The sequence below is a fragment of the Tetrao urogallus genome (assembly GCF_951394365.1).
Source record: "Tetrao urogallus genome assembly, chromosome: 21".
Taxonomy (NCBI): domain Eukaryota; kingdom Metazoa; phylum Chordata; class Aves; order Galliformes; family Phasianidae; genus Tetrao; species Tetrao urogallus.
The window spans coordinates 4418314-4441737 of record NC_136834.1 but is presented as its reverse complement, the minus strand read 5'-3'; the positions used below and the strand labels follow the sequence as shown (position 1 = coordinate 4441737).

Below are 23424 nucleotides of genomic sequence, written 5' to 3'. Positions count from 1 at the left end.
GCTTTTGGCTTCTAGTTCCAAGTTTGTCTGTATTCCTCTTCTGCTGATAGCAATACTGTTTGTTGGTGAGATTGCAGGATTGTGAATAAAACAGTGAAGCCTCGAGTTTGAAAGCCTGAAGTGACTTTTTCAACTCATCCTGCTTTTTTTTTTTTTCCTGCTTACTTTTACCTAAATGCTTTTCCAGAGGCGAACATACTGTGCCTTCTAGAATTGGCAGTGATGTCTTGTCTTCTGGGGAGGGTGCACTTGCTGTCAATGGTACAAAAAAGGTGATAGCAGGGTAAGAAGCTCCGCCTCCAGCTGCTTTGTCTGTTAGCTGTTGTGAAGAGCCCAATCAATGTTACCTCATGTACTTAAGATCCTTTTTTTTTTTTTTTTTTTTTTTTAAACTGTTTTATTTTCCCTTTCAGATTTATTCTCTCTCTGCTTCTCCTTGGTGTCTTGTAAGCAAAACTAAATGATAAACCCTTGAGCCATGCAGTTTAGAGCTTCAGTAAACGTGACCAATCCTCTGCAGTAGGTAGGAATTATCAAAGCTAGCAGGACAGCTCTACACTAAAGAAATCTTCAAGTAGATCTGAGATGAGGGAGGGAGGGGATGTGGGGAAGGCTGGGTTTTAAAATGTATTTATAGATTATTTTTTTTTTTTGATTCTGTGGTTTTACCAAATCTTATTTATAACTAATTTGCCTCTTGTATGTGCATAACCAGCTGTTGTGAAAGGAGAAACACCGATTTTATGTGCATCTGGAAACAGTTCTGTCAGTGTGGAGGTACTGTGAAGGAAGGAGGGGTGTCGAGTCTTCCTTGCAGTGATGGGGTTTTCCAGGTGGCTTGTCAGTGACTTTTGTTTATATTTTCTTCCTCAAAGCAGATGGACCTTTAACTGAGGCTGTTCTGCCTCTCTTCGTATCATTCAGATGTGTTTGTGTTCTCACAATGCCTTTTTGTTTTTAACCATTGAGGTGGCCTGCAGACAAAAGCTTGTGAATGGTTGTCTGTGTTTATCTTATGGAAAATCTTTTGTCCATGTAACTGAAGACAAAGGCAAGGAGCCCTCGGGTATGGTTAGATGGCATCTCCTGTGAAATGTACCTTGCCAAGGTGAAAGAATGAGTAAAACTGGGAGATGGCACATCATAAAATGTCTCTTAGGAGAAATCAGCAAGCAGTTGGCACTGAGCTATGCACGAGCATCTGCAGGTGGGTCCCTTGTTTTTAAGAAGTGCCACAACTGGAAACAAAAAACAGCCTCTTGTTAAACCCTGGAGATGCTGCACCTTCTGTGAGGATTGGCTTCATTTAAAACAAACACAACAAAAGAAACCCCAAACCTTACTTTGCATTTGCAGTTTCTCTTCAGTATCCTGGATTCAGAGAGATTGGACAGTCGTTTTGGGTGCTATTTGTTGAAAGCTAGGAGCAATATCTGATTGAATCCTTGCACTTCTAGCTTTACAAAACGTCCATAGGTGTCCTTGCTCCTTGCCTTTGGTAACAGAAGACTTATTCCCTTTTGTGTAGTTTGTCATTTTGTTGTTTTTCTTTTTTTTTAAGGCATTTATAATAAGATGCAGTATCTGATCTTTTTGTTACCAAAGTCAGTAGGTGGAGTAAACCATTCTTTGCCGTGCAAAAATGTTACCATGCCCTGAAGCAGTGCATTACTTGATGTAATAAAAGCTGTCCCTCAGTGTGTGATATTGGAACGAATGGTTGCCCCTTCACTTTCATGCTGCAATTTCATAGATGGCTCTAAGACGGTAAGGAAGTTTTGCAACTTGGATCGTGAGACATCTCAACGATGGCCTTTAAAGATCTCATGACTTTTAACGATCCTGGATTTGTGCGTAGTCTTTTCTCCCCCCGAAATTTCAAGGTCACAGGAATTACCTCACTTCAAGCATGTACTGAGGAGTAGAAACGGCTGCATTGTAAAGTTGTTTGTTCATAATAAACATTCATGATAAAATTTAAATGTTCTGTGGGACTGTTTCTGACAAAGGGATCCCTGGGAAGGAATCTGGAAGCAAAAACAGGTTGGGATTCACTAGGAACCTTTTATTAGTGGAAAGCACTTTGCACAACAGCCTTATTTCACACCTTGAACACTCTGAAAAGCCCAGAAGGGAAGCAGCAGCCTGGTTCCTTTTCGCTGTTGTAGTAACTCGTCGTTTCTATGGGCTTGCCACCAGGTGGGGTGGTAATTCCATCTGCTTTTGGGCGAAAGGCAGCTGATGGCTGAGACTGCACGTGGTGGTGGGAGGCACGCAGGGATCTTAGCAAAGAGGTGCTGTGGAACGCGGCGCAGGCAGCTCGGCTGCGGTGTTTTGGGGAAGGAAACAAGTCAGAGATCGCGTGCTTTCATTCCGAAGCTGCTCTTGTGTTTGCTGTTGCGTTTAGGTTTGTTCTAACAGCTCTTGTACGTTGCCCCATTCAGCTGGAGTTTATAGCAGGTTGGCACTGGGAAGCTTCAGATTCACACCTGAGGGATCTACTCCAGGTTATTATCTGCCTCTGGAGCAGTTGTGGGTGTCAGTGAATGGTATGTGCTTTCTGTGTTGGCTTCAAAACTCCTCATCTCCGCACCAAGGCTTGGATGTTATTCCTTACGTCTACACTGGACAACACAGAAAATCCCAGCTTTTTGCCTTTTGGGTATTGTCATAATTAGGAAATGTGGGATTACTGTGAGTAAAAGGCAGATTGTGTAAGTGGGGATGGAGGGGTGTAGTCACAAGTGTCTTGTCTGACTTTTCAGTTTCCAGCTTTATGCACAGTTCATGCAGCATTTACAGATGACACTTGGCTTGATGTGTGGCTCCTTACACTGTTTTCCCTGCTTGAATTCCCCCCTCATACAGAACTGTTAGTGTACTTTGCAACAGTCATTGGAGTAGTTCAATGGTGCACTTTTAAGCAGCTCGTTCCTATTATTTTTTGCAAGCAGAGGTTGCACACCCTTCTAGGTGTTCAGGCACTGGCAAAGCTCAGGTGCTTTGGAACTGTTGCTGCTGGGCTCTGAGCACAGCAAGGTGTGCAGTTGTACAAACAGTGCAATGAACATAAGGTTGGAGGGGAGGTAATGGCTGCACCAACACTTGTTGCAGCCCTAAAAAACCACGGGGGCAGTTTGCTGTAGTGGACTGAGGACCTGTTCCTGTCCCAAATCTGAGCCTACAGCCTTGGCACTGAGCTGTTGGGATGAGAATGGGGACGTTGCAGACAGACAGCACCAGCAGACCAAGAAGCGATTACCCCATTCCTGCTCTGAATGTCATTTCTTGCCGTGGTGTGTGGATCTGTCAGGCTGTTTAGCTGCGATATGACAGATTGTCCTATTAATGTGTCATCAAGTGCACTTTTACAAATTCATGGCTTGTCTACAACTAACCTGAAAAAAGAGGCTTAAGTATGAGAAGGCGCCAAAGAAAGTTAAATATTATTAACAAATAAAGTCTGCCACGTAGTTTTGATGGAATGTGAGCTGCTTGGGGGAGGGGTGAGATGCTGTTAACTATTTAGCTTCTCTCCAGCACCCGTTCTGGCTCTCACTCTGTCCCAAGCTTCATTTCCCTCCCCTCTTTCTTCTGAAGAGTTCTTGGTTTTTGCACTCAGATTGCTGATGCCTCAGTTTCTCTGAGGCAGAAGAGCTGATGGGAGGCTCTTAAAATCCAACGAGGAGCTGTACTGTTGGATTACTGTACTCCTGGGTGACAGGAGGCACGGTAGGGAGGTTTTAAAGCCAGCCTGCTGCTTCCTGACATCGCATTTTGTCGCTCTTGGATGACACAAACACAAGCTCAGATGAATTTGTGCATCCTTGTGTTACAGAGAGCATCAGGCTGTTCTCAGTGGCGAGCAACTAGTGAAGCTTAGCAGCTTGGCCAGATACCTTCCTTATGAGACGTTTGTAGATGTGTTTTGGTTTTGGTTTTCTGTTCATTTTAATGAGATGCCCATCCCCCAGTTCTGTAGATACAGCAGGAAGCCCTCACTGAGCCATCCTCCCATGGGATTTGGGGGGACGTGTGTGGAGCGCAGCTCACCCAGCACAGGGCAGAGCATCTGATGCTGCGATGCTCAGTGCCTATTCCAAGCCACAGCTTTTGAGCACTGCCACAAACCCATGTGCAGCTCCCCAGGCTTCCCAGAAAAATGGTGATTTCTCAGAGATAATGAAGGGGAGGAACAGAGAAGGGCTGAGGGGAGGGAGCAGGGAGTGGGCACTGATTTGAATCTGCCTGGCACACAGGCCAGCTCCACTTATCAGTGAGTCTAATAGGAATGTGAAGAGAATAGGCTTGACAGCTCATTAGAATGTGATCCCTCCTCCTTTTTCTTTCTTTTTTTTTTTTTTCCCCTTCAAGTTGATGGAAACTCGTTCAGGAAAGAAGTGCTTATTTGCTGAGGTAGAGCAAGAGCCGAGGAGGGCTTTGCCAGTTTCCAGCCTGGGAAAGGAGCAGCGAGGAACATCAGTGATCAACACTTGGAGATACCCGAAATCCTCCTGGGTGTGACACCAGGCACACGTTTCTGCATCCTGAAGCTGCCATCAGGACTCACTGCTCATCATCTCATTAAAGTGAAGACAAACCCAGCTGAAGAGAGAAGCTAAACCTGGGAAAAACTTTATCTGCTCCTCATGGACCGAGGTACACCCTCAGCTTCTTTATTTATCCCTGGTTTGACTGAATGATCTGTGAGGAACTGACTTTGTCCCTAGAAGGCTGAGCACTTGGCAGGGATGCTCTCAGCCTCTGCAGAAGAGCGGTGATCGTAACAACCTTGAGTGGCAAATTCCCTGCCAGGACAGGATGAGGACTTGTCACTGAGGTGTCCTTGGAGTGAGGATGGATGGGACCTCTTCACGCCTGCTTTGCAATGAACACAGCGCCTTAAATGACAGCAAGTGAAATCTTCTCCTGAAGAGGAACAACCAAACAGCCTCCCCTAATGAGTTTGTGTCAGCAGCCCCGACCTGAGCAACCGTTGCCCTGAGCAATCTGACTTCTCTGGGTTTCATAGCTAAGTGCGTTTTAATCGAGGCTGAAGACTTATTGTGTGTGTGTGTGTGTGTGTGTGGAGGGGGGGGGCCAAGAGGGGGGAGCAACACTGCAAGGTGGGTGGCAGGGCTTCCCAGGGCCCCTCGTATTTATGTAAGCTTCAGGAGCCTGAATGGACTTACCTCTGCCTTCGAGTGAAGCCAGATTTTCAGACAAGTTTATCCGTACCGTTTCCATGTGTCCTGCTTGAACGCAGCTCTCTCCAGCAACCAGCACGTCCATGCATGCTGCTCGTTTGGCACCGCATAGCCCAGAGGACTGTCTTTAATAGTTCTAACCTCTGTGTTTATTATTATTATTATTATTATTATTTTTCTAGAGAGAAGTCTGTGTCTATTCCTCTTATTGGTGGTGAAGGTTTTTGTGCTCGGAGAGTGCCCTTCCTGACTTGGCCACTCCCTTTGCAAAATGAAGGGCTGCACCTGGGTGTTTGTGGCCACTTTGCTTTGCCACCAGTTCTGCCTCTTCAGAGTCATGGCAGCAAAGAAAGAGAGAAAGATGAAGAAAGAGCCCAATCAGTACACAGAGCCTTTCAATGCCACCCTATCCAACAGCGAAGAGCTGCATGGGCATCCCAAGGTAGGTGGTATGTTATCAGTCCTTGGTTGAACTCATTTTGGCAGCAATGTGATGCTGGTTCCTCTTCCACTGGAGCAGCCTTGCCAATCTCTTTGATTTTTAAAGAGAATTTGCTCCCCTTTGCATGATTTGTTTCCTAGCAGTTCCAACACCTGAGCATGCCTGAGCTTTCTCAGCACTGCCCTTTTGCACAGGGGGGAGTCGTGGTTGAAAATTACAGGTGGGAAACACGTTGGTGTGTGTTGGGGGTGATTGTGGCTCTGGCAGGAAGGGATTCAGGATTCGTGCCCGAGTGAGAAATGTAATGCTGAGTGTGCTTCGTGAGGGGCAGTGGCTTCTGATGGGCAGGATGTGGCAGTTCAGTGCTGGGGGGATCAGCCCAGGCTGCAGGATGCCGTTTCCACTGAGTCAATCGGAGACATCTGAATCCTTCAGGATGAAAGTCTGCACAGAATGCATGGGAGTAGGAGGGGAGTTCAGGTCCTAGGGTTAGGAGTGGGGTGGAATGGGAGGCTGCAACACTGAGACGGGAGGGAGTGTCTCCTGTCACGCTGCCCCTGACCACCCTATGCTCGTACAAAAACGTCCCTGGTGACCTCTAGAACACGACTTTGATCACAGGCATTAGGGATGGCAGTCACTATAGCGATTGAAGAACAACCTGTCAAAAATTGGGGCAGGGAGGAGGGGGCACGTTGGAACAATTGGTCTGGCATTCTAAACGTCCCATTCAGTGCTATTGTGAAAGTAATTGGTTAAGGTTGGGCAAGTCTGGGAACGGTCCTCCGTGTAAGAAAAGCTGGCTGCTGCACTTGGAGTGATCATTAGGGTACTGAAGGCAGTGCTCGTTTTTGTTGTCTGTTGCAGGGCTTTGTCGGGACAGCTCGTGTAAGTGCTGTGTTCTGAAGGTGCTTACATTCGATTGCTTTCTTCCACTTTCTCTATAACTGCTTCATTCTCCTTCTGCATAGGAGGCAGATATCTATCTGACACGAATACATTCCAGCCTGTTTTGGAATTAATTTTGTTTCTGGTGAAATACACTGGACCAGAAGCAGAATATATTCTGATGGCAGAAGCAGGAACCGGTCCTGGTTTATGCTGACAGAGTCACACGTTACTGCTGGAAGAAACACAGCACCCACTCAGGGGCGTTCATTAACACAGACATCGGTTGGAAGCTGCAGTTTCTGTGTTGAAATGCTGTGCTTTAAAATATCCATGGCAAAGGTTTGGCACTGTGAGAGCTGCAGAGCTTGGCGCGGGCAGGTTTTGTTTCGTAAGGACGGGACTAACCCAAATCTCTGCTGTAAATGCCTGTGAACTCTGCTTGATACACACTCCCCGTTTCTGCAATGTGGTTTTCTGCTTGGAATCTCTCCAGAGCTCAAGTATTGCTTCTGAACGTTGTGGGTGACTGCGTCCCTGAGCCCTGGCAGCGCTGCTGTGAGTTCTGCTTGGTGAAGGGATGCACAGGAACAACAGCACTGTCCTGTTCCCCCGCGCTACATAACAGGAAAGACAGACCTTCTTTTTTCTGGGCTGTGAACTGTAAAAATTAAGGCTGTGTTTACCTTGGAAGGCTCTGTGGCCAACTGGTAGGTTTGTCAGAGCAGGAGCAGAAGTGAAATATTAGATGAGTGGCGATTTTCATTCGTGCTGTTAAAAAGGTAGATTTGTTTTCCTTCTAATTAAGCAGTTTGGGAACAGGTTTATCTTGGGAATTCTTTTCAAACACAGAGCTGAGAAAATTCTCTTGAACGCCATCAGTGCATGAGCCATGCGGTGAGACCTGTGCTGAAGGAGGCAGGCAGGAATCTCAGTTCTCTGATAAACTGATAATTCAAGGGGAAATAATAAGAATGTTGAAAATATATGTATCCAGCTTGAATCTTTGCATAGCTGTCAGTGTGATGTGCTCGCAGAGCACGGGAGAGTTTTCTCTCTGGCACAGATGGACAGAGAGCGCAGTGTGATGGATGGATACAGAGGTTTTCTTCTGCTGTATCATCACAGCTTGGCTGGGAGTGGCTGAGCACAGCTGCCACTTGCCAGGCTTGTCTTCCCTTTCCCAGGTATGGATCTCACCCATTGGGGGATATTGGGCCAGTGGGGGATATCAGGCTGCGTTGTTTGGTACCCATCTCGTGTGCTTTGAAAGTGGTCCTTCACAAGGTCAAAGTGCTCAGTTGCATGCCCAAACTATGCGTTATTAAGTGCCCTCTGAGGACAGAGGCAGCCTTTTGCAAGCTGCCTGGTGTGTGTCCAACTGTCACAGGATTTTATCAGGAGCACCCAGAGCTGTCTGGACAGTTTTCACAGTTGGGGTTTGGTTTGTGGTGCTGGGCTAAGCGTTGCCTGGAGGAGCATCCAGGTAATGTGCTGGCTGTGAACAGAGCTGAGTGCATCCGTGCCTGAGTAGAGGGGATAAAGGAGACGGAGTGAGAGCTCACTGGAAGGAGGAGAGCCATTGAGTACAAACTGAAATACAGAAATTCCACTTAAATGTAAGAAAAAATATCCATCTTTACCGTGAGAGCGATCGAACTCTGGAAAAGGGTGAACAGAAAGGCTGTTGGATCTCCATGCTTGGGGATGTGCAAAGCAGCCAACCCCATGAAATTACAGGGATGATTTGAGGTCAACGGGGTTTTACCTTCAATGGGATTTCTGATGATGGGATGTTTTTTAGCTTAGTCACCCACTATGTGGACAAAGATATTATTTCCTCTGAAAGCACCATTCTGAGGCACTCCAAAGCAAAGGGAAGAGTTCTCTACCACCTGTAGTAATTCCAACACGCTCCCAAGAGCTGCTCCATTGGATTCATTACATTCAACGTGATGTGTTTAAGGGGAGAGGAGGAGCTTTGTGAGATGGCCATTGAGAGAAATAAAGATGAAACTTTTGTTTTAATCACAGAACACAGTGGGAATGTAGATAGCCCAATCCCAATTGGGATTTGGTTGAGGTATCAATCCTAACGCTTCTGCTCTCTGGAAAGTTCTTGGGAGATCTGTGAAAACCACAAGTGGTGAGGACCTTGGTTTTACATCTCATTAATAACCAGGGGTGTGCACAGCCGTGACTTAGCAGTGGCCAACACGGGGTTTTTCGTGCTTAAAAGTGGGATTTGTCACTTTTAACCAGGTCCAAATAAAACAGACTTGCGGAGGCAATCGTTGGCTGACCGTTCCGTATTGAAGCTGACGATGCTCTTGTTGGTGTCTATTGGACGTAACAACTTGTACATTTGTGGATTAGCACAACTGAAATGCCAAGTCAGGTCACTGTATTTCTGGCAGCTGCTTAATTAGCAAAGAATTGCTAACTGGAATTCCATCCCAGATGGGCAAATATATTGGCAACTCTTCGAGCAAAACTTCCAGTGACTTCAGGTGTGGAGACCATAGGCCAGAATGGTTGGGTGTATATCCTTGGAGACCACCTCTGACTCACTACAATGGGAAGAGTGCTGTCCTCACAGAGCTGCAACCTTCCCTTGCTTCTTTTCCATCCTTTTCCACCCTGAGAAATGCCGAGGTGTGCCTGAGAACTCTTGGAGATGCTCTCGGATGTATGGACATAAGGATGGATGTACGTCTTGCTCGTAGTGTTTCCTTTTATTCATCCTAAAAATGACTTCAGCCCATTTCACTTTGGTCTTCAGCAGAGATGCAGACCGGATCCCACCATCCCTGAATTTTAGGAAAGTTCAGACATAGGTCAAACATTTCTCAGGATCTCCACTCCTGGGCTGTAGGTTCAGCCTTCCATGCTGTGGCAGTGCATGCTGTCCTGGGAGTCAGAGCCAGAAAGAACCACAGGTTGTGGCTGTGCATCGCAGCCCCAGTGAAGCTCAGCTGCTCTTCTGTTACAAGTGAGGCTGCTGAGCTCCTGCTGGGTCACACGATTGCTCCAAAACGATCACTGCTGTTGTATTCCAAAGCTATGTTAAAAGGGCTGATTGAAAGTTGATTAAAAATCGCTGGCAGCGCTTCAGTTGTTTTTAGAGGCGCTGCTTGAAGCGATAAGGGCTAAGCTGATTCCGCTGCATTACCAGGAGAATTCCTCTGGACTCCTGCAAGCTTTGCTCTGCAAACAGCAGCCCAGGAGGGACAGGTTCCCTCTGCTGGGATTCCAGGGCTGTTCCCAGCCCTGACTGATACCTGAGTTGGCTGCGAGGTCTCTGGCTGCTGCAGTAGGCCGCTGCCAAGAAAAATAGAGGCTTGCATGCTTATTGCTGGGATTGCTCATGCATGCCGTAGTAATTAAATAATAATACCACAAGGATGGAACATTGATTTTAACTGTCAGTCATCCTTGTGAAGGAGAAACTGGGGAGTGCCGTGGCTGTCTTCTGGAGGGGTTTGCAATTTAGGGGGCCACTGGCAGTGTGCTGATTTCTTCCCTTTCTCCCCTCCGTTTTCCCCCCTTCTTTTTTTTCCCCTTCTTCTTTTTTCCCCTGATTTTTCTTCTCCTCTCCCCCCACCCCCCAAACAGATTTCAGATGTTTTCCCTTTATTTTTTCTGCCTTTCTTTTTTCCTCCAAAAGAAGATGTCTGCTTCGGGCTGTTTCTTCACGGCTGGAGCTTCAGCAAGGCTGAGGACATCAGTCTGTCCTCACAGCTGATGGTCAGAGGCTGCTCAGGGCTGCTGCCTTCTAGCTGGCACGTTTCCCCATTTGCAGCAGGCAGGGGGTTGGTGCCTGGGTTGTAGCCTGGAGAAAACCTGAGATATATGGATATACCCATAGACATCTGCTGTCAGAAGCTGCATCTCTGTTCCTAAAACTCTGGTTTGCTTTGTTCTGAAGGTTGTGCTTCTGAGCCAGCCCTTTAGGATGAGTGAACTGATTTGATTTTCCTTCTCTTTGCAAGGCAGCTGTTCCATTCCTGGCTGTTAGGGCTCTGTAGGAATGTACACTGCATCCTGGCTGAGATGGGCGATGTTACTAATGAGCTGCTTCCTTCTCCTGTGTGAGCTGCACTGCAGTGTTACCACACACCCAGCAGTCCCAGGCACTGGGAAGAAAACAAAACAAAACAAAAAAAAACCCCAAACATTAATTTCAAATGGAAATTTGGAAAATAATTGAAAAAGCCATGTGTGCTGTAAGTGCAAATGGCAAAGGATAAATAATTCAGGTGGAAGAACTCGCTGGTACCCTTAACAAAATGTGCAATCACCAGCTGGCTATAAATGTTGTTACAAACATAGAAAGTCTGTTGGGGACTAATTTGGGTGCAGAAATAATGAACTAGATGGGTATCAATAGCTCGTTCTGCTTGCTTGAGATGCACGCTAAATTTAAGCGTGCGAGGGAGACTGTTTAACCATAACTCTGATTAATTACAGTGGGGAATGCATGATCAATATGGCAGAATGGTTGGGAATCAATGTGGCAGAATGGGAATCTCCTTGCCTTGGCCTAGAGCCGGGAGGGAGCTCTCCTGGCTCAGCTCTGAAGCACCAGCATTCTGTATATCCTCCCACTGGAGCTCCAGCAGGCTGCTCAGATTTAACTCCAACACTACTTACTCTGCATGGATTTTTGGAGGCAGATCACACAAATCGTGGTCTTTTCTCCTCAAAGCGAGCTTCCCTTGGTGTTTCTATCCTAAATTTTGCAAAATTGTTTGTGATGCTTCTGTAAGCGATGACAAAAAGTGACGCGGTAATGGAGAATCCAGATGGAATTATTTGCTCCAGAAGTGGGATAAAATGGAATTTTACAGTAGACCCTGAACCTGATGTCCTCTCAAATGCAGTATGTTTGGATCAGAGGTTTGCTTAGGTGGCAGATATCTGTCTGGTCTGGATACTTCCCATTCTCAGAGTTCCTGAATTGGCCAAAAGACCCAATTAGGCCCAATTGCATTTGTGTTTGCTCTCGTTTCTCTCCAGATCCTCGAATCTCCAGACCCTCGTATCACAGACCCACGGCGGACCTGGATCTCCTTTGTCCACCGCCCAGATGATGGCAACACCTCTAAAAGGAAATGCAAAGGCAAAGACAAGAAATTAGTAGGTCCCTGCACTGCCATCAGCTAACAAACCGTGTCTTCCCTTCCCACTGCTGTTACTCAAGGTGTTCTGTGTGCTCCAGCTTTTGCTCTTCCTCAGAGTGCTGTGTTTCCTTTTTTTTTTGGTTTTGTTTTCCTCTTTTAAGTTTTCCCATGGTATTTTGGAGAAGCTTGAGGCGGTAAGTGCTCTATGCTTTGTCAGATGAGTGTGTGTGAACTCTGCTGTCAGTGCTCACTTTGGTTTGAACCAGCTGTTTCTTGGGCTGAGCCTTTCTCTTTTATTTTCTGCTCAGTAGAAATAAAATTAGCATTTTTCTTCCACTAGATGAAGTGCAAATGTCTTAAAGGATATACTAACCAAGGATATGCTAACCAAAAAAATAATTTATTGCAATTTAATGAATTACTGCTCATCTGTGTGTACTTTTCATCTCCTGCTGAGTCAAATACTGAATATGTTTTTAATGCCTTCCTTTTACCTTTCAATGGCCTGATAGCAGGAGTGCTTTCATGCACTGATGAAACTCCAAGGGAATGATACACATGGAAACAGCACTGATTTGTGTTCCTATTACCAGCTTCTAGCTCTGTGTAGCTTTCTTGGCTCATGGCTGGGAGAACTCTGGTCATATGCAATGGCCTGATGCTAATTTTTGTGTTTTCCTTTGGTTCCTTCCTTAGCGTGGTCTTGTTGGGCCTCCAGGGCCGCCTGGTCCCCAGGGTCCCCCAGGAGCACCTGGTGCTGAAGTCACCCGGGAAGTCTTGCTGCAGGAGTTTAAGGAGATATTAAAAGGTAAAGACTTTTGGTTTGAGCTTTTGTGATTTGTTTCTTTTGGTAAGCACCGTGGCAAACAAAGAATTAGTTTTGCAAATGTTTAGCTCTAGCTAATGATCAGAAATTTGGGAAAATATTTCCTCAGCGCTGCTCAGTTTGCCCAGGGAAGTGGTCAAGTCCCCATCCATGGGGGTGTTACAGAACTGTGCAGATGTGGCACTGTGGGACATGGTCAGTGGGAACGATGGGGCTGGGTTGGGGTTGGACTTGGGGATCTTAGAGGTCTTTTCCAACCTGGATGATTCTATGGTTCAGTTCAGTTTGAAGAGTTGAGTGTGGACAAGTCTGACCACGCAGCTGATGGCTTCATAGGCCAAGCTCTTAAACGAAGCCTTTTTTCTTTTTCCTGTACTTTCTGTCTCCTCAGAAGCCATTGAGCGTCGGGCATCCTTGGCAATTTCAGCACATCCCAGCCAGCTGCCTCCACTCCTGCTCTCCTTGGAGGAAGTTTCACCCTACCGACGTGTAGAGGAGGCGTTCCACTGCAAGCTAAAAGGACAAGTTGTCGTAGATAAAAAGACCCTGGTTGAGCTTCAGAACTTCCAGTCGGTGAGAAGAGATATCAGACTGAACCTGTGCAACACAACAGCCGCTGTGTGTAGATGAGCTGGTCTGCAGGGCTGCCAGGTGTTTCCTGAAAGGGGAAGACTGGATGCCACGACCATTAGCATTGCCTTGTTTGTAACTGAGAAGTTGGATCTCATGTGGTGATTACAGCCCTAAAGCTCAACTGCAGTAGGATGGACAGTTAGCTTTAAGTGCAAACAAACTCAAGGCTTTCTTCTTCTCTTGTAGCCCAGCTGTATCTCATGACAGTTCCTACTGAAGTCCTAGCAGTCTGTGCAGGAGATGGCTGTCCTGCAGCTCTAAACAACAGTCAGCTTCTATTTTGGTTAATGATAAAGACTTGTCCACATCTGACATTGATCTGAGGGATCTGTTTGTTTTTTTTTCATTGCAAACCTTGTTTTACTCCAGAGTAGCCTTCAGACGTAGAGGAGAGTCAGAAGCACAGAGCAGTCACTGGTGATAGATATGTGAGCCCGAAGTAAGAGGCATCCTGTTGTCACATGATTCAGTCTCAGTGCTAAAATTCTTTACATATTGTTTTACAAAAGACTAACAAATGTCAAAGTAATAGCTAAAACCTGTCTTTGTACTAAGTAAGCTTACTTCCCCACTGCACTGCCTCATCTCTGAAGAATCCTGTCCAGCAGATCCTTTCCTATGGAGTGGTTTTGCTGCTGGGACAGCAGCAGGACTGAAGGCAGAGGTTTTTGCTCAGGGTGCTTTCCTGGATCTTTCCCAAATACTCTTGTGGAAGCCTGGTTTGACAGCACTGTGGGTGCTGGCACAGAGGCAAGATTGTACTTGAAGTGTGGGCAGGGCTAGAGAGATCTGCTGCCTCATTAATTAGGAGGGAAAATGTGAATAAAGACATCTCAGCAATCAGTGCGTAGGCTGACACTTCCCATGCTTTGTTATCGTATGCCTAGCTCCTTTCTAATTGCTTCTGGCCCTGAAGCTGATGTGGGAGGGCTGGCAGGGCTCTGGATGCCAGCCTTTCATTTCAGCTCTGGGACAAGAAGTATCTGGTTTTAGCTTGTGTTCTGATATAGGGGAATTCAACGGGGAGGGAGACGGTGGTTGCTCCTGCAAAGATGAAAACACTGTCTTTCGACAGTCCAAGAGGAGAGAATTCCCCTCCCTCCACCCTGTTGGTTTAATAGTGCGAAGAAGCCAACGGTGTGATACTTCCCAGTGAGATGATAGAGACTCAATCTAACTCTTTGGAACTTACCCAAGGCATTCTGAGTTAAGTGGGAACGAACACTGAGAGAGGGACCAGCAGTCCTGCTCTTTGCACTCCTATTCTTTGTCATTTGGGTGTTGTGTTGCTCTGACCTTGGGTTATTCAGATAGCACGGCATTTTTCTCACCCTTTTCTCATCCCTCTCTTCCCCTCAGTCTCATTATTTCCTTCACATTTGGAATTAAAAGTGATACAGCCTTCCTGCACATCTCTACCTACCTGTGGTTGCTGTACCAGCTGGGTTAACCATAATAACAAAAGTCAGTGCATTACTTTTCACAGCCTTTATCACTGATAAGCTAAGCTCACATCTCAGTTCCTTGTGTGTGGTTCCTGTCTTCAACTAGGAAATAAGATGTGGAGTATATGAGAGAGACATGGGGAAAAGAGATGGACTGAGGAAGAGAAGCTGGTCTTGGTCTGTAGAGCATGACTGGATGTAACTTGTTTGTTTGGGTTTGTAACAAAGTTTGTAACTTTGTTTGGGTTTGCTTATTGAAATAACTGGTGCACAAGTAGTTTCTCAGCATATACAACAGGGAACTCTAATTGGCATGGAGTTTAATGGAATATTTTTGCCCAGAGAAACCTCTCCCTTCTCAGAACCAGCCCTTTGCACTGTCTATTTCTATGAGCAGAAGAATAACAAAGCCACAGAAGGCGTGAAGAAACAGGAATGTTTTATCAGTGATAATTTACTGGTGCCTACAATTGCCTTCCATGCCCATCCAGTGGTTTTGGAATTTGGTTGCTGATTCCTCTAATAGCTGTAACAGGAAAGGAATGAATTAACAATGCAGTTTTGCACACAGGGGGCTTGGATCTTGCTGTAAATCAAACATAGCATTACCAAAAATGACAGCATAGTGATAGCATAAGAATGGCAGCGATCTCATCACGTAGTCTTTGCTGTGAGGTTAGCTGTTAGATTGTCTATGTATATGCAGAGGGAAAATGAGTTCCTTTTTTGTGTTCTTCTGTTCCTCGGGGCCAATGCAGGGCAAATCCCTCCAGGCAGCATTCATGGGATTGCATTTACACTGCACAGAATGCCCTTGTGGTGGAAGCAGAGTCTGGCTAATGTGCTTTCTTGGCCCATAGAAGCCCCTCCTGCTTCTCCCCAGCTCTAACCGAACTCACACTGGACAGGCCAAAACTAACAATAAACATTTCTTGTGGAGTTTATTTTAGTCTAAGTCGGATAATCTGCTGTGAGTTTGACTTAAGACTGCTCCCTTGCGAGAGGAGAATCTGCATGCTGTTTCCCTAGGCTTTTGCCTATCCTGTGGAATCTGAGGCTGGAAATTAAATGTGGAATCTGTAAGAATCCAAACAGTTGTCCTTAATAGCATCAGAGCTGTCTGACTTCTACATGAAATGGTGTTGAAGACCTCTGGAGACCCATATGATTGTTTCCTCTGCACTTGCATCGCACAAACTGTGTATGAGATTCCAGATTTTTAGGCTTGGGGGGGCTGCTTGGCCCCATCTAAGAGTTTTTGGGTAGTACTAGAAGGGATCTCATGACTCATAATGGAGAGTGGTGTGGTTCAGTGGAGACAGCAGGACCAGCAGAGCATACAGATGCAGTGAGCATGGTCTGAGATATACAAATAGAACTGCTGTTAAAGGCCTAAGTTTTGGGCAAAGTCCCTGGAGTCGTAGAATGGCTGGGTTGGATGGAGCCTCAAAGGTTTAATTCCAACCACTGTGCTGCGTTAAGTTAGAAGAGTTGGGCAGTGAGAAAAAGGTACCTTCAGATCTCATACTGATCGTTTTGCCTTTGGTGGGCATCCAGTGCTGAGAGGCAGCTCATCTGGAAGGGAAAATCAGGGGAAAAATGGCAGCAGCCTGGCAAATTTTTGAGCCCTGTTCTCATGCGTGTCAAATGCTCCTTTTTCATGGGTAGACGAAATCGCTGCGGCCCACGGGGACTTGTTCAAGATCTGCTTTGCTTATTTTGCAGCCTTTGGCCAAAGGAGCTTTTCTCCGGGGGACGGGGCTGAACCTGGCAACGGGACGTTTCACAGCACCCGTGTCTGGCATCTACCAGTTCTCAGCCAACGTCCACATCGGTGAGTGCTAAAAACTGAGAGGTGCTGGAAGGGGACCTGGTGGCCTCTGGGTCTCTGGTTCGTCCTGTCTGATGTGAAGAACGTCTGATGGCAGCCCTTTGCAGCGAGCTCTCCTTTTGGTACCATCTCCTAAATTGTTTGGGATTTGCTAAGGAGCCACAATATTGCTGTGCCTTTTGAACCAAACGCCAGCAAGTATTATGGATGGTTGTGTTTATTTCACTGCTTTCCACAGATCACAGTGAGTTGAAGAGCAAAGTCCAGCTCCGGGCCAGAGATAACGTGCGAGTGTTGATCTGCATTGAATCTCTGTGCCACCGATACACGTGAGTGACTGCAATTTTAAACCATAAATACGCATAGAACTTTTCTGAATAGATGGATTCCAGCTGGCCCTTGGGCTTTGTGCTTTTTTTTCCCCTCCTGATTTGTAATGTTTCAGTGGATGGTGTCAAGTACTCTAAATAGATGAATAAATACTGTGTGTGTTGACAGAACATATCATCCTTTCAGCTGTAGCACGTAAATGCCCTGTATTGGAAGGTCAGCTTGCTCAGGATGAGTTCGGCATGTGTTGCTTCGAGAGAGGAGGCTGAGAACCCATGGGCTGGGCTGAAATGCACCCAGCAGAGGGCAGTGCTGCTTGGGTTGAGTGGCCACTGTCTCTGGTTGTGGCTGGGTTTGGGGAAAATGGCCCTTATAGGGCTGTGCGGATCTGCTCTGCCCTGCCTGCAGCTCTGCAAGTGCAGCCCTTGTACCAGCACCACCAAAATATATCCGTAAAATGACTTATGGTACAGCTTGAAGCCAACTAAACTATAAATTTGCTGCTGGGCTGGCTGCTTCAGCCTCACCTTTCCTCTGTGACTTGGAGTGCAGTAAATAGGGCTGACCCTCCACAGCCCTATCAGTTTTAGAGCCTCAATGGGAGCATTAATTTGACATGAAGCCTCAGAAAATAAATACCAGCTCTCTTAGGTTTCATTCGCCTGTGGAAAAGACTTGATTGGTGTTGGAGTACTCATTAGTAACTGGGATAGCTAGCTGTGTGCCCATTGACCTGGTGGGAAGTAAAGGAGCTTGTTGACTGAAGCAACTGGCACCTCTTTAGCCTTGTAGACTGCTCTGTAACAGTCTTTTATGGTTGCAGCACTTAGTTGAAGCGGTGTCAGACTGGTTGCAGTCTTGCACTCGTGAGAAGCCCTTCAGATCGTGTTAAGAACGGACCTTGGTCTGAGCTTGCAATCCAGGCTGCCTGTTGGCACTCAGTGATTCTGGGAAAGCTTCCTTTTTGTGGTAAATGCAGGCACAAGAATTAATGAATAGGAAGCTCCTGTATGGATCAGAAAGAGCAGTGATGCTTTGGCACAGCTGCCCAGGGAGGTGGGGGGGGGTCCCCAGCCCCAGAGGTGTTCAGTGTGGAGATGTGGCAATGAGGGACGTGGGCAGTGGGCATGGTGGGGGTGGGTTGGGCTTGGGGATCTTAGAGATCTTTTCTAACCTTTGTCATTCTGTGAGTCTATAAAGTGAGATGAGCACTGGCTCTGTGAAAGACATTTCTCTTCTGCAGTGGGTGAGAGTGCGACTGGTCGGTGGGATGGAAGGAAGATGGGTGGAGGGATGGGAACCTGTCTGGACAGACATTGTGCTGGCATGAGCCGAGCTGCTACCCATGCTTGTGGAATTTCCTGGGGATGTCTACGTATGCAGTCATTCATTTTAGGGAGCTGAAAGAGCCTTGAGGGCTTTCGGCTGAGAGAAATGGAAACTGAAAAGCACAGAGACAGTTGGAGTAGAAGAGATTAATGGTGGGAAGTTCCCACCCAAGTGAGGCTTTGGCAGGATATGACACACAGACTGAGCTCTTCAATCAAGGTGGTGCCAAGTGGCTTGCTCTCTCTGGGCCAAATTGCCCTTACCTTTTGTGCACATTATTTCCTTGCAAGGGGGATGGAAGCAGCACGTTTGCACTTGCTAGGTTTCGTCTCCACCCCTTCATGGAAAAAAAGGGAGGGAAGGGGTTGGTTGGCTTGGAAAAACAACTGGATCTGCTCGCAGTGGCTAGGTAGATTTCAGAAAAGCCAGCCAGTCATGGAGCTCTGTGCTTTCCCATTGCTTTGGAACTCAGCTCGCATGGATGAGTTACTGTCTCAGGCACGTCCTTCCATCCTGAGTCCCGCACAAGGAGTGGTTCTTCATTCACTGAGGATGACATGAGGAGCAGCTGTCCTACATCTTGCTGCTGTGAGGAACGTGATGGCTATTTGGGCATCATGGCACTAGAAAGGGACTGGTACTACAGAAGGGACCGAGGGGGGGATCTGGAGCTCTACCTCAAGGCTTAATTTGAAGACCTTTGTTTTTTATTTTTAATTTTATATGATGCCTGATCCAGATGACCTCCCAAAACAGCTTTCAGCTGCAGAGTATGTTCGTTCTTGTGTAGGCTGTCTGCATGTATTTTTATGGCAGAATTGGCCTTTCATACCTTGAAAATGCCCTGTTATTGGCAGAGTGCATACAGTGAGCTCTTTGCAGAATATCAACAGTATAAATTACTTGCGATGGCCAGTTGTTGTGATTGCCTCAAGGTTTATTGTTCTTTTGCTACTGTTTAGGTCTTTGGAAGTCATTGCTGGTTTGGAAAGTAACAGCAAGATCTTCACTGTCTACGTGCATGGCTTGCTGCAGCTGCAGGTAGGGCTCTGCAGGCTGGGAATCATTTATGGTCGGTCTGGAGTTATTTACTGCTAAGGCTGAATTCTCACCAGGAGGTGGGAAAGTTATTAACCTTCTCAATGAGGTTAATTGAAGCTAAATGACATCCCCAGGGTGGCTGTAGAGAATTGGTGGCAGGGAAGTGGTGGCTATTGGTGGCATTGAGGGACACGGTCAGTGGGCATGGCGGGGGTGGGCTGGGGTTGGACTGGATGATCTCAGCAGTCTTTTCTGACCTTTACGATTCTATGACTTTTCCTTTCCTTCTTGCTCACTCTGCAGGCTGGCCAGTACACCTCCATCTTTGTGGACAACAGTGCTGGAGCTCCCATCACCATTCAGAATGGATCCGATTTCATGGGCATGTTAATGGGCGCGTAGCATCGTCTGCAGCACTGCAGCAGGGAAGAACACGAATCACAGCCTTACAGCATATATTTGACTGAAGAAGCCTTTACTTTGTCTCTTGACGACTGCTTCATGTAACTGCTGGCGTCTTTTTAAACAAGCAAAGAGCCTTTCCTTTTGCAGATTCTTCAGCTTGCTTTCAGAGGCTTTCTTTCAGAGGCTACTGCTTCTCAAGGTCCACACCAGTTCATTCACCTTATAAAAAAAAGAAATACACTTTTATAACTCAGAAACAGACTCTGTAATATTTAATATGTGCTTCACCAGATGTGCACCGAACAGCACACTGAGATCTGGCATTTGTTGTAACTTTATTTCACACGATTACACCTGTAATCAGCATGTCTTTGGGACTGACTGCGGGGTGTTTTAAGTTTGTAAATGAAGGATTGAGAGGGGAAGTAAAGTAGTGACTGCGTTCCATGTGTTGTGGAGGAAGGAGACAAGAATTTGTCAGCAAAACTGTTTTTCACACAGTTGTCAATGGTGCAGGGCCCTCTCTCGTACTCAAACTTAGATACGTTTGACAAGCAGCGTGTCGAATTCTCAAGCAATGCCTGCTTTCAAAGATGGGAATCCAAGGGTTGAACCATTTAACGGTGGTTCCCTAAATCTAAGTATGTTTCTCTGCTCTTACTGAGGAAGCCAAATACCTCGCTGCCTGCACAGTTTTATTTTTGTGAAAACGTGAGGCCAACGGCACCAGTTCTGGCACGAACTCCCTCAGTTATGTTCTTATGTTTTAGTAAGATATATATTTGGCTCTGGACTGCATCACTTACACAGCATCCTCTCAGGTGTCATTTATCCGTTTGTAGATCTGTCTGATGTGTTTTGCTGGTTGTGGGTGTTGTCATTTCATTGGGTTTTTCCCTTCAACAGACACTTGGCCTTGTAATGATGCAACTTAATTAAGGAAATGGCTGATCAGCAGTTTCATAAATAGATGGCAGCGGGGCCCCACGTGGAGCCCAGATACTTTTCTTGAATGGAAGATATACCTTGTTTGATGTTTCAATTTTTCCATGATCCATTACAACACCTTCATAAAATGAGAACCAAGACTGCTGGGGACAGCAGAAGGCGTGAAAAAATGAGCCAGCAGTTCACCCCAGCAGTGAATGTTGGGGCTTCACAGTGTGTAACTCACATGAAGATCATTAAACCCTACCAGCGAGGATTGGCTGTTGACGTTGGGTTTTGGTGGGGTAGGTGTAGTCAGGGCACATGGCCTGTATCCCAGTATGTATTACTATACTGTACTTCTACTGCGTGAATATTTGTAATAAATTGGGCTATTTTGTGCACGACTTGCAGCAGCAGAATCTCCAGGTGTTGTTACATTCAGTTTTATGTCGTTACCTATGGGTTTTTTGAACCAAGTCTCACTGTTGGTAAATCAGAGGTAAAATATTTATTTTGTTGTAGAACTAAAAAAAAAAAAAAAAAAAAAAAATTGTAAGATTTTGCTTTGGGATTTGCGACTTTTTTTTTTTTTTTTTTTTCTGTTTGTTGTGTTTTATTCCTGTGATCTCAATAGCAGATGAATTGTTGTGTCTTTATTTCTACCTGTTCTGCCTCTGGTTGATGAGTTGATGGTTGGACTTTGTGATATTAGAAGTCTTTTTCAACCTTATTAGTTGGAAAACATCGCCTTGTTAAGAATGTTTTTAGCTCTGGATGCTACCAGGCATGGAGGGAGGTGCCCAGTGGGCATGGTGGGGATGGGTAGATGTTGGACATGGGGATCCTTTTCCAACCTTTGTGATTCCATATAGGCTGCAGTTCTCTTGACTCATGGAGATGCAGCCATCGGTGCAAGCGTGAGGCTGTTCCTCCAGCAGCACGATGGGCAGGATGGGTTGAAACAGCCAGGAATAAGCTGGGCCTGACCTCCACTGTTCAGGTGCAAGTGTAGCAAACTCAGAACTCAGCTGGGCACAAGGTTCCTGGCTGAGCTGTGGGTGACACCAATGCTCTGCAAGGTTTTTGTGCTGTTTGGAGGCGGAGGAGATTGATTAATGATGTGAGAAGTGAGGTTTCAGTGCTCCTCTGTTTGTAGCCATAAAATTTATAGTCCAAGAAAATACGACGACTCAGAAGGGACTGAGTTCAGTATGAGCAAGTTGTTTGTAACAAAATAAAACCCGTGCGCTTGAGACTGTGGTTTAATGGCCAAGTGAGCTAATCTCACCCAATGGGAATGGCAGTTTGTGGCAGGCACAGGGAGAAATCTGAGAGAGACAAATTAAATTCTAAAAAGTCACGTAATGAATATGGCCACTGAGATGTTGACATCTTCAGCCTGGCCTTTGTGTGGGACCCATGAAGAGTCTCTCAGAGAAGAAGCTTGCTTACTTATATTTCGGAACAATAAACCAAGCCATCTTAGGAGAAGCATCGACTGCTAATTTTGACGTCTATAAAAGTGATTATTTCCACTCATAATTCCTTATTTTAAACAGAGTCTAGCTAAAAGTTTCCAGCTTCAGGCTAAAGTTACTTAGCAAGGCGGTTTAGTGGGTAGGTGGATGGTTGGACTGGATGATCTTTTCCAATCTTAGTGATTTTATGGTAAATATCACAGCCTCGTGCTTCTGGGACATGCCTCTGCCTTTGGCTTAAGGGTGAAGGTTAGGCAGGGTTGCTAGCAGGCTTCTTTAGCTCCTTTTTGTGTTGGCTGCCCTCCCCAACCCTGCTGTTTTCATGGCTCCTGCATTCACTCCGATGCACTGTGCTGCATCAGCCCTTCACACCTGGAACCTGCAGGAATTCAACCTCTCTGATTAACTCACACAAAGCAGCCCTTGGGCAGGCTGGGATGGGGGGGGGGGGGAGCTGAGCAAAGCCCCGCTCTGCTTGCTGCAGACAAATAAAAGCAAGGAGACCCAGCCTGTGATGATTTTCCCTGGCTGGGAGCTGACAGGTTATGAGGTTTTAAGCTCTATTCAAATTTCCACTTTTGTAAATGATTTTGATGCTCCGCTCCAGACTGACTCCAGGGGTATTTATGTCGGATTAGCAATGGATTGCCTGCTTTTCCTCACACAGTAGAAGAGGGCCCAGCAGATGTAAACTCCCCCTGAATGGAAGCCTATTAATGCTGGAGCAAAACGATTCGTTTGCCATATAAAACTCCCGTTATAAATAAGTGCAGGTTATAAATCAGCAACAGAAAGAGAGAGCCTGCACCTAGGGGCGAGTGCTGGAGGAATGCTCAAAGGCAATTTGAAAGCCATTCTGAATGGATGACGGTAGCAAAAATAAAATAAAATAGCTCCATACAGCTATTCATACCATTTGAAGTATTAAAATTAACACCAGGTACTTCAGCTTTGTTACTAGGGTGACAGAGAAAGCTGTAACAGCCTCTGTTGTGGTTCCATAGAAAGCCAGGGGGGTGGTGATTGTCAAAATAGAGCTCACTAATTACACAGCTGATTCTGGTTCAGTAATTGTTCCTAATGGTTAAGCCAGGCTGGTATCAATGCAGACTAAAGGCCATGACTTGAGGACTTCAGGTGCACCAAATTTTGTGCAGAAGAGCCAATTTCCTGCTGTTTTCTAGGACTCAGTAGTTGAAAACCAGGCATTCAGATCTGACGTCCTATAGGATGGAGGGTTTGCATCTGCAGGTTAGTGGTCATTTTATTGTTTGTGTGTTTGTTGCCTGGACAGCAAAGCTCTTGGTTACTGCTCAGATGGCCTCTATCTCTTGGAAGTGGTATTGTGTTCTTATTTTCTCTGTGGCAAGCCCGTCTGATTTAAAATAATATTATGGGTTTCTTGGTAGCCCTGAGAGAAGATGATTGAGGGTCTTTGGTAGGCTCCAGCACCTCATTTGCTGGGCTAACACAAGGTTAATGAGTGCTGGAGCTCACCCTGGTTCCCTTTGGGTAT

General features: G+C 46.1%; 1 protein-coding gene across 1 annotated transcript; it reads left to right on the top strand.

The window, feature by feature from the left end:
- Positions 1-5478: 5478 nt before the first annotated feature.
- On the top strand, positions 5479-19497 carry C1QTNF12 (C1q and TNF related 12; the record flags this gene model as incomplete). The annotated part of the gene is made up of 8 exons (XM_079545452.1): positions 5479-5649; positions 11557-11676; positions 12357-12468; positions 12878-13059; positions 16290-16398; positions 16634-16724; positions 19017-19095; positions 19399-19497. 8 exons carry the CDS (start codon positions 5479-5481, stop codon positions 19495-19497), a joined length of 963 nt encoding a protein of 320 aa, XP_079401578.1.
- Between the last annotated feature and the right edge of the window lie 3927 nt (positions 19498-23424).